This window comes from Microtus ochrogaster, linkage group LG1 (genome assembly GCF_000317375.1).
Source record: "Microtus ochrogaster isolate Prairie Vole_2 linkage group LG1, MicOch1.0, whole genome shotgun sequence".
Lineage (NCBI taxonomy): Eukaryota > Metazoa > Chordata > Mammalia > Rodentia > Cricetidae > Microtus > Microtus ochrogaster.
This window is the reverse complement of record NC_022027.1, coordinates 3,027,368-3,037,958: the sequence shown is the minus strand read 5'-3', so window position 1 is coordinate 3,037,958 and position 10,591 is coordinate 3,027,368. Positions and strand designations below refer to the sequence as shown.

Genomic DNA, 10,591 nt, shown 5'->3' with positions numbered 1-10,591 from the left:
ATCTAGAAAGAATGAAGAAGTAAATAAAGTTTTGCCTAAATGGGGATTAGAAATTGATCCTAAAAGCCACAGAGAAACCCTGTCTCGAAAAACCAAAAAAAAAAAAAAAAAATTTAATGTGTATAGTTGTGTTGCCTTCATGTGTCGGTGCACTGTGTACATGTAGTACCTGTGAAGACCAGAGGAGGGCATCATATCCACTGGAACTGGAGTTACAGACTGAGCCATCATGTGGGTGCTGGGAATTGAACCTGGGTCGTCTACCAGATTAGCATTGCTCTAGCCCCTGAACTGCCTCTTAAGCCCCCCTCTCCCAATACTAAGACCTTTATGAGCCTAAGCTTGTGGTGGGTGGTGATTTGCTTGCCTGGGAGCTGTAAGAACTGCCTGAGATGAACAACTGAGTACCCGGAGAGTGGCTTGGTATGGTGTAGCATGATGTAGACCTATCTCTCCAGCGGTGCTCAGCACCACGACGGTGGATACTTGCTGTTTTGTGGCCCAGGTGCTCAGGAGTGTCTGGGTGGACAAGACAGAGAAAGGGAGCCTGGGTGTTCATGGCAGAAGTAGCATACGAACACACACACACACTTGTTACACAGTGTAGAGGTGAGGCACTTGGGTAACAATCTGCCCTAGTTGTGCGGCTTCTCCGGGGAGGTGAGGGCAGTTGTCACCTCACCCCAGACAGGGCATCAACCACAGACCACAGAACTGATCCCACAGAGTAAAAGCTTTGGTAACCCGTGAGTTCACTAGGGTTATTTACTGAGTGTAGGTGACTCAGAGACAGCCCAGCACTGGAAAGAGCACCCCAGCATACAGATTTCTGGGCTTCCCTGCAAGACTTGGCCAGCTGTCTGCTTCAGTCTTTCTCACAGTGCTTATAGATCATGGAAGTTTCACAAACTTTCTGAGCCCTTTAGGGTATACTTCCATACTTAATATTCTCCCCCACAAACGCCCTGTCTAAGTAGGGTCACCTCCACACAACCACAGTGGGAGACTGTCTAGAGACTTAGGGTTGTGGGGACACTCAGGGGCTATGTTAAATGTTCTTTGTCACTTGTGACCCGTGACTGGTACTGGACAGGGTGCACTGGAAGTCTATAACTCCTCTGTGGCAGGGGGTGATGACCAGGCCTTTGGCAGAGCTGGGAGGGAACCTAGACATGGTGTTTGTGTGTTTGGGTATCCATTCTCACGAGGCGCCGTTACCTGTGGCCTTCATCATCCCACAGCTCTCTTCCGTGATGGAGCTGGGGCTGGCAAAGGTCTTAGGCTAGTGTGCAGTGAGTGAGGAGTATGCGGAAAGTTCATAGGGGCCACTGGCCAGCTGAGGTGGGTGGGAGGTAGCATTGTTTCTCCTGTTTCCTTTTGCTGTTCTTCTCTCTGTGTCTTTTTTTTTTTTGGTTTTTTGAAACAGAGTTTCTCTGTGATTTTGGAGCCTGTCCTGGAACTAGCTCTTGTAGACCAGGCTGGTCTCGAACTCACAAAGATCCGCCTGTCTCTGCCTCCCAAGTGCTGGGATTAAAGGCGTGAGTCACCACCGCCCGGCTTCCCTCTGTGTCTTTGAGTGTCATTGGCATCATCCTTGGGCTTCATCTAATGGGGACAAATTGAGATCTGGCCTTGAGTGGTCTTGCTGGGACCAGGCTTGATTTCAGGCACAGCACAATGATGCAGTGGTTGTGATGTCTGCTTCCCATTCTGTCAATGGGGACACTGGCCCAATGGGACTTTGTAGGACTTGCTGACGCCTATTGGGTTTGCAGAGAGAGAATGCTCTGAGTCAGGCTCCAGCTCTGGGAAATGTGTGGGGTCCAGGTGCTGTGGCTGTGCACCGCAGAACAAAAGTGGGGTGTCGCTGTGTGGTTGCCCGGAGCCCACTCTGCAGCCTTTTCTTTTTCAGGACAAGCACCACGATGCTGCTCATGAGATTATCGAGACTATCCGGTGAGTGCTGCATGGGGTAAGGGGAGGGGGAGGGCACGGGGGCCAAGCGACCTGCTTCCTGAGGCTGTCCTCACTCAAGTGGCTAGTAGTGTAGGGCATCAAGTTGCAGGGCAGCCTGCCACAGCCCTTGCCACACACTGTGCTTGTCAGAGAAAACCTCAGTTGTTTCTTCCTCTGCCATGGCAGGGATGAGTCAGGTCTCATGTTCAGCCTCTGCCTGCAGCCTCCTGTGAGATGGCGCTGGGGAAGTGTCTCTGTGCTGTCCTGTTTCCTTCATTTCCCTACCTTTGGGGGAATTGGAGAAAGATAGGAGTTTGTGAGGCCCACTAAGGTCTGATGTTGCTGAGTGTGTGTGTGTGGGGGGGGTGCTCCGTCCTCATACCTGCAGAGACACAATGCCAGGGCGGCTGCCTGTTGGGTTGGCTCTGGTGTCCTACTTTAGGAGCTTCTGACCTCTGAAGCTCCCAAAATAGTGGGCATAGACTAGTGGGAGAAAAGCCCAGTACACCCACAAAACTGAGACCCTGTACAGGTTAGATTCCCATTGCGAGCTCAGACGCGGAGATAACATTGTGAAGAGGCCTGTAAGTTGATTCAGTGAGTACAGCTCTTATGTCCCTAGCCTGGGGACCTGAGTGTCATCCCTGGGACCCCTTGTGGAGATGGAAGGAGAGGACCATCTGTGGACGTCCTCTGAGCCCCAGAGATGTGGGTGTTCTGTGGCACACATGCTGCCCTGTCTTGTGCACCCACTAGTGCACACACACAACCCCACCCCCATGCACTAATAATAATTTTAAAACATTTGAAAGTCTGGTAGTGAAAGCTGAGACATTTTTGTGGGTTGAGGTGGGAGCTGCAGTTGGAACAGAACCTGGAGAAGGATGGGGTAGGCCCAGAGACAAGACAATCTGGGATTGGGGGTGAGCCTCTGGGCAGGTGTTTTCCTGTCTCCTCCACCTCAGCAGGTCAGAGAAGGTGGGAGACAGGGAGACCTAGATGCGTACCTTCTCGGGCCACCCCAGCTTTTTTTCTTCCTGCAGCCAGCAGACAGGTCCAGTGCATCACCAGACTGTATCACTGTAGTTCCCTGGACAGTGCTCTGGCTGCTGGAGGCCATCCAGCTGGACTCGGCAAGCCACCAGCCACCATGATGCTAAAAAGCAGAGCGGCAGTCGGGTAGCTCATGGGCCAGCCAGCTGGGTGCAGGCGGTGGCATGCAGGAGATTGTCAAGGTGGAAGGCTAGGGCTGCACCTGAGGTCCTCTGACCCCTGTGGGCCTGGGTCCACCTCATCCTACTGCAGCCTCTGGGACGGATGTGCTTCAGGGTGGAATAGAGGAAGAATCTGGGGAGCATGGAAGATGCCACTGAACAGTGAACGGGGCTTTTTCCTCTTGGTGCTCCTTGCCATTGTAGCCTTCTACAACTTTCAACGTAGGATATCCCTCTTTTTAAATCTTTTATTTTTTAAATATATATATATATATATATATTAGGATTTATTTATTACGTGTACAGTGTTCTGTCTGCACGTATGCCTACAGGCCAGAAGATGGCACCAGACCTCATTACACATGGTTGTGAGCCACCATGTGGTTGCTTGGAGTTGAACTCAGGACTTTTGGAAGAGCAGGCAGTGTTCTAAACTGCTGAGCCATCTCTCCAGCCCCTTTCCCTTTTTAATTCTTTTTTTTAAATATTTATTATGTATACAATATTCTGTCTGTGTGTATGACCGCAGGCCAGAAGAGGGCACCAGACCCTGTCACAGATGGTTGTGAGCCACCATGTGGTTGCTGGGAATTGAACTCAGGACCTTTGGAAGAGCAGGCAATGCTCTTAACCTCTGAGCCATCTCTCCAGCCCCCCCCCCTTAATTCTTAAAAATTTTATTTTACCACTGGGCATGATGACACATAGATCTTTTTAAAAATTATTTATTTATTTATTTATTTATTTATTTATTTATTATGCAATATTCTGTCTGTGTATGACCAGAAGAGGGCACCAGACCCCATTACAGATGGTTGTGGTTGCTGGAAATTGAACTCAGGACCTTTGGAAGAGCAGGCAATGCTCTTAACCTCTGAGCCATCTCTCCAGCCCGACACATAGATCTTTAATCCCAGAACTCAGGAAGTAAAGTCTTGCTCTCTATAGTGAGTTCCAGGATAGTCATGCTTGTGTAGGGAGACCTGTCTCAAAAAAGAAAAGAAAAGAAAAGAAAGAAAAAGAAAAAAATGATTTAAGAAACTAAATTTTAAATGAGTGGTGATGATGCACGCCTTTAATTCCAGGACTCGGAAGGCAGAGAGAGGCAGGTGGATCTCTTGAGTTCGAGGTCAGGCTGGTCTACAGAGTGATTTCCAGGACAGGCTCCAAAACTACACAGAGAAACCCTGTCCTGAAAAACCTAAATAAACAAACAAACAAATAAGTAAATAAATGCCAAGTTCAAATAAATTAATAACTAAAAGAGCCAGTTCCAGGACAGTCTTCAAAGCTACAGAGAAATCCTGTCTCAAAAACCAGTGAATGAATTTTACTATCTGGTGTATCCCAGGCTGGTCCTGAACAGAACTGTAGCCTTGAATGTCCTGGAATCCCTTATCTTCCTTCCAGACCCAGCCCTTCCCCCAAAGTCTTTATTATTACTGTGTTTGTGTGGTACGTCAGTGTGTGTACACACCCTCAGCACATGATGGGGCCAGAGGACAGCTTTGTGGAATTCCTTCTTCCATCTTGTTTAAGCCCCTAGGCTTATGCACAATCGCTTTTACCCTTTAAGACTTTTTTTTTTTTTTTTTTTGGTTTTTTCGAGACAGGGTTTCTCTGTAGCTTTGGAGCCTGTCCTGGAACTCCCTTGGCAGACCAGGCTGGCCTCGAACTCACAGAGATCCGCCTGCCTCTGCCTCCCGAGTGCTGGGATTAAAGGCGTGCGCCACCACCTCCCGGCACCCTTTAAGACTTCTTGCCAGGGGTTGGAGAGATGGCTCAGAGGTTAAGAGCATTGCCTGCTCTTCCAGAGGTCCTGAGTTCAATTCCCAGCAACCATAACATGGTGGCTCACAACCATCTGTAATGAGATCTGGTGCCCTCCTCTGGCGTGTGGGCATATATGGAGGCAGAATGTTGTATACAGAATAAATAAATATTAAAAAAAAAAAAAAGACTTCTTGCCAGAAACCCCCACCCACCATTTTTTTTTTTTTTTCTGAGAAAGGTTCTTTTGTGTAGATCAGTCTGGCTAGAATTTGGTGTCTTTGTGTGTCAGCCCCACCCACCATGGTTGGGATGGCTGGCGTGTGCCACCAGGCCTGGCTGATAGTTTACTTTTTACTATAACACGTGAAGTGAATTTGTTTCTTTTCCAAGTGCCAGCACAGTTTGACCTTGGTCTCATAAAATCTGTATCATTTCACAGTAGTCCCCTCCCCCGAATCCAGAGAATGGGGCTTAGGCCAACAGAAGCTCTGTGTTCCATTTCAGGTGGGTCTGTGAGGAAATCCCAGATCTCAAGCTGGCCATGGAGAACTATGTCCTGATCGACTATGACACCAAAAGGTGAGCCGGAAGAGGGTGAGTGGACTGTTGGTTCTACTTCCTGACTGCCCACACCCTGGCCAACCATCTGTGTAAAGCTTCTAGCTGGTGGAGTGAGGCCATCCCTGGGAACTCCACACTGAACAAACTTGAATTGATGCATGGGAAAGTAGCAGGGCTGGTGAGGGAGCTAAGGGCCTTTTAGAGCAGCGAGCGGGTCCTGGTTCTGCCAGGGTCTACTTTACAGGTATTCTCAGCCCTGACTGTAAGTAGGTGTGGGGGGGAGGCCAGTCTCTGTCACACCCTCTCCTCCTGGACAGAATGGGTGGAGAAGAGATGGCATCCTTGGAATGCTGCCTGGTGTGAGGTTTACTTTCCTTTGAGAAAGGCCAACCCAGGCTCCACCTCCTGCTCAGAGCTGGCTTCATCCTGGACTCTGCCTGCAAGTCCTCTGACCTCATTATTAGAAAGGTGACCTTGGACCAGTCTTCTGGGTGGGCCTAGCATCTGGGTGTGTGAGTGTGAGCCTCCTGTGCCACAGGTCCCTTTTCTGGACCCACAGGGCACGAAAACCTACCTTTTTGGTGTATGATCAGGACAGGTGGACAGCTGTCCTTGTGGAGTTGGGGTGGTCCCCGTCTCACTGCCTTTGAGTTCATACCCTAGAAGTTCCTAGACCTCTAGGAATTTTTTTTTGCCCTGCAAGGAATGCGACCAGGGCCTTACATGTGGACCCCTCAGTCCCATTGATAGTAGACTGGGCCTTCGTACCTCACCTAGCCTGACCTCAAACTGCTGGACTCATGAGACTCAACTCATAAATAGCTAGGACTGCGGTTGTGTGTGCTTTGGCTTTTCTGTAGTACCTGCAGTCTGGGAGCCCTTCTTTTGTCCTGTGACTGCTGCTGGCCTGGGTCTCTTCTGGGATAGTAAGACACTGATTTGGCCCATCCTGGTTCACACATGCTGGAGTGTTAGGGCCTCGGTAGGGAGAAAGTTTCCTGTGTGTATTAGTGCCCCGGAGGCCCTACCCCTGGGCATATAGGGATGGAGTGGTCCCTTGTACCCAGAACTATGCTTCTGCTGCCTGTGTTAATCTCAATAGTGAGAATAAGACCACTTTGGGTCAGTTTTGAAGCAAGCTTGATTTTTATTGCAGTGCACGCAAAAGCTGGCCAGCGACTGCCTTCGAAGTCAAGTTAAAGAAGGCAGCCCCTAATCCACCTCTTAGACCCTCTTTAAGGAATAAAATCACTCATAGATTTATAGAAGGGAGACAATGGGGCAAGAAGGAAATACAAAGAGACCTTTAAAAAAATTCCCATGGCCATCTTGTGATTAAGGGGGGTGGGGAGGTCAGGAAGGGTAGGGTATTCTAAATAAACAAATGAAGATTGTGGGTTGAGGAAGGTCAGGTTCCAGGAAACAGAGCAACTCAACTCTCACAGTAAATAGACACTTATTTTTAAAAGCGAAGCATAATTTCTCCTGCCTTTAAAATGGAGTTCGGTATTTTCTCGCCTAGTGCTCGAAGTGTGCAGGAGTCTTCCCAGAGGCAGTTCCTAATTGAGCCATCCTTCTCCAGGCCTGTTTCAGAAGATAGAGATTCCTGCATGTGGTGTTCAGAGACTGACGGGCTCCTCTGCCCACACATTCCTTGGCACTCTGCTTGTTTCCTTTTTAAAAGATTTCATTTGGCTGTGTGTGGTGGCCCATGCCTTCAATCCCAGAACTAGGGAAGCAGAGACAGGTGGATCTCTGTGAGGCCAGCCTGGTCTGTAGAGCCAGTTCCAGGACAGCCAGGGCTGTCTTGAAAAACGAAAAAAAAAAGGAAGAAGAAAAAAAAGATTTTCATTTATTTTTATTTTGAGTGTGAATGTTTGCCTGCTTGTATGTTTGTGTCCTGTGTGTGAGCAGTGCCCACAGGGGTCAAGAGGGAGTCATGTCCCCTGGAGCTGGAGATAGAGATGGTTGTGAGTCACCATGTGGGTGCTGGGAGCACAACCTGCATCCTCTGTGAGAGCTCTGATCACTGAGCCGCCTCTCCAACCCTAGTTGGTCTTCATAGTGACTTTCCTTGAGTTCCTCATCTAGTGACATGGTCTGACCATGGAGCTGACACATGGATATAGACCTGTCCAGACTGCCTTTGCACTTGGTCCTGTGGCTGGAGACTGTCTCAGCATGCAGTCTCTTGCTGGCTTGCCATGTTGGTGCTTCTGGAATCCCATGCCTTCCTAGAGGCTTTGCCCAGCCCTACAAGTCTGTGAAAGCTGGGCACATTGCAGCCTACTGACGCTTCCTCTCTTTCTTTCTCAGTTTTGAAAGCATGCAGAGGCTGTGTGACAAGTACAACCGAGCCATCGACAGCATCCACCAGCTGGTAGGTGGCTCCACACTTGTGAGGCTGTTCAATTTCCTCTGTGCGTTTGCATGATGCTGATTCCTAGGACCTCCTGGTTGCTGTCAAAGAGTGGTGGGGAGGGCAGTTGGCATGATGAGACAGGGGAGTTGTGTGGCAGTATATTAAGCCCCAGCTACCGTAGCCGTCTTCTCAAGTAGCTTCTTGGGGTCATTGCATCTCTGCCCATCTCTGCATGCTGCAGCAGAGGTGCAGTCAGCACCCTTTGGAACTGGGAGCCTACCTCCCTCTGCCCTGCTGCTGTCTTTAAGCCTGTGGCCTCTGCTCTAATATTTTCTAGTCTGCTCCACCTGCTGGGAGGAGGTGTCCTCACAATAGTCACACAAAGCTATGCTCCGCCTGCCCACCTTAGCTGACAAACTGGGTGCAGGCAGCAGAGCTTGACCACTGAGCACCCAGGGAGTGGTCTTTCTAGAAGGCACAGGGGCAGTGGGGCTTTTAGCGGGTGTTGGGCCTTTATGGGGATCTGTGGTGTCAGGGAACACTCTGTGGAAGATGGGCTGTGTGGAGAGGCTGGGCTGGGACAGGGTAGCTTCATGGTTCCTTGAGCTAAGACACTCATGCAGCTCTGCAGGGATGGCCCACTGGGCACTGGTTCTGCCCTCATCTCTGTACCGGTGGAACACCAGCTGTATCAGCTGCATGAGGGCTCCTGTGGGGCAGCAAGAGGCGTGGGGCCTGGCCCTTGAGATGGACTATCCAGTCTCGTCCCATCCTGTGCCAGTGCTATGGCTGGTAGAGTGTCCATGGCTATGAGACCAAGGGGTTGAGCCCTTCTCCCCTGAGGGAATTTGATCTGGTGGCTAAGGTCAGTAGATAAGTGCCAGGATATGCCAATGTGTATTCCAAGGCCAGCCTGAGACTGCAGTTGGAGTCTGCAGCTGTTTGCTGCTTTCTTGTGAATGTAAGTTCAAGACCTTGCCCCAACGCTAGAGAGTCTGAGGTATGTCCTGGGAGGAGGTATACCTGCCAAGGAGCCTGGAGTCAGGAAGGGCTCATGGGATTCCAGGACTGGGCTTAGGCCAGGATGCTTACCAGGTCCAGTTGGAGTTGACCTTGTGTGAGTAACATAGATGAAGTGCCTGAGTTGGCCTGGAGGGGTTGGACAGAAGGAAGCCTGGAGGCCAGAACTGGCTCTGTGCACTCATAGGCACACTCACGCTGCTGTGTTGTTTTCTGTTGTGGTCTTGGGGACTGCCTCAGTAGGTTCTTTACCACTGAGCCCCTTTTGTGTTTGTTTTGAGACAGGGTTTCTCTGTGTAACAGCCCTGGCTGTCTTAGAACTAGCTCTGTTAGCCAGGCTAGCCTTGAACTCAGAGATCTGTTTGCCTCTTCTGGGGTGTCTGCTACCACACCACCTGGTGACCTTTTTGATAGAGGATTTTACTACGTAGTCCAGGCTGGCCTTGGACTGACAGTGTTCCCTCTGCTTCAACCTCCCAAGTTGTAGGTGTCAGACAGGTGCTGCTGTCTGCTGTGAAGTGTAATTGGTCATGTCTACTCTTGTCCCCAGTGGAAGGGCACCACGCAGCCCATGAAGCTAAATACTCGACCTTCCAATGGGCTCCTGCGGCACATCCTGCAGCAGGTATACAACCACTCTGTGACTGACCCTGAGAAGCTCAACAACTACGAGCCCTTTTCCCCTGAGGTGTATGGGGAGACCTCCTTTGACCTGGTCGCCCAGATGATCGACGAGATCAAGATGACCGAGGATGACCTGTTTGTAGACCTGGGCAGTGGTGAGTGTCTTGTAGCAGTCTTTGAGCTGTCCTTGGCTCTCAGTGCACCCTCGTCTGCACATGAATGCTCAAGGGACTTCTTAGGACCATTTAGGGCGGACACTGGCTTAGCCGAGGCTTCTGGTACCACTAGTGCTCCTGCTCAGGGCCTCCACCCAAAATTCTGCTGGCTCCTTAACAGCCCCTGAACCTTCTTATGACCCCATGGGTCTTGGCTTGTGGGATTCTCAACCAGAGCAGTATTCCTGAGGCCTCTGGTCACACTCTGCAGCCTCACTTGTGGGGCTGCTGGACTGCCTACATGGCTGGCTGTGGTTCTTTTTTTTTTGGTTTTTCGAGACAGGGTTTCTCTGTGGTTTTGGAGCCTGTCCTGGAACTAGCTCTTGTAAACCAGGCTGGTCTTGAACTCACAGAGATCCGCTTGCCTCTTATTTATGGCTAGAAACCAATTATGAGTGAGTACATCCCATGTTCATCTTTTTGGGTCTGGGATACCTCACTCAGGATAGTGTTTTCTATTTCCATCCATTTGCATGCAAAATTCGAGAAGTCATTGTTTTTTACCGCAGCATAGTACTCTAATGTGTATATATTCCATACTTTCTTCATCCATTCTTCCATTGAGGGGCATCTAGGTTGTTATAGAACCCAGAATCAGCATCCTAGGTATAGCTCCACCTACAATGGGCTGGGCCCTCCCTGACCTGGGCCCTTGCCCATCAGTCACTAATTAATGAAATGTGCCAGCTGTGGTGTGTATGCCTTTAATCCCAGGGAGACAGGGGCAGGTGGATCTCTGTGAGTTCAAGGCCAGCCTGATCTATAGAGGACAGGCCAGGACTATTACACAGAGAAACGCTGTCTTGAAAATAGAGAGAGAGAGAGAGAGAGAGAGAGAGAGAGAGAGAGAGAGAGAGAGAGAGAGA

The 10,591-nt window shown here is 50.0% G+C and overlaps 1 protein-coding gene across 3 annotated transcripts in view; it reads left to right on the top strand.

The window, feature by feature from the left end:
- The window catches only part of Dot1l (DOT1 like histone lysine methyltransferase), a 44,195-nt gene that overhangs the window by 9,665 nt on the left and 23,939 nt on the right, over nucleotides 1–10,591 (top strand). For all 3 annotated transcript variants that reach the window (XM_026785176.1, XM_005359030.2, XM_005359031.2), the window contains exons 2-5: nucleotides 1,913–1,956; nucleotides 5,448–5,522; nucleotides 7,821–7,884; nucleotides 9,437–9,665. In XM_026785176.1, the coding sequence (XP_026640977.1) occupies nucleotides 1,913–1,956; nucleotides 5,448–5,522; nucleotides 7,821–7,884; nucleotides 9,437–9,665 (412 nt within the window). The remainder of the gene's footprint in view (nucleotides 1–1,912; nucleotides 1,957–5,447; nucleotides 5,523–7,820; nucleotides 7,885–9,436; nucleotides 9,666–10,591) is intronic.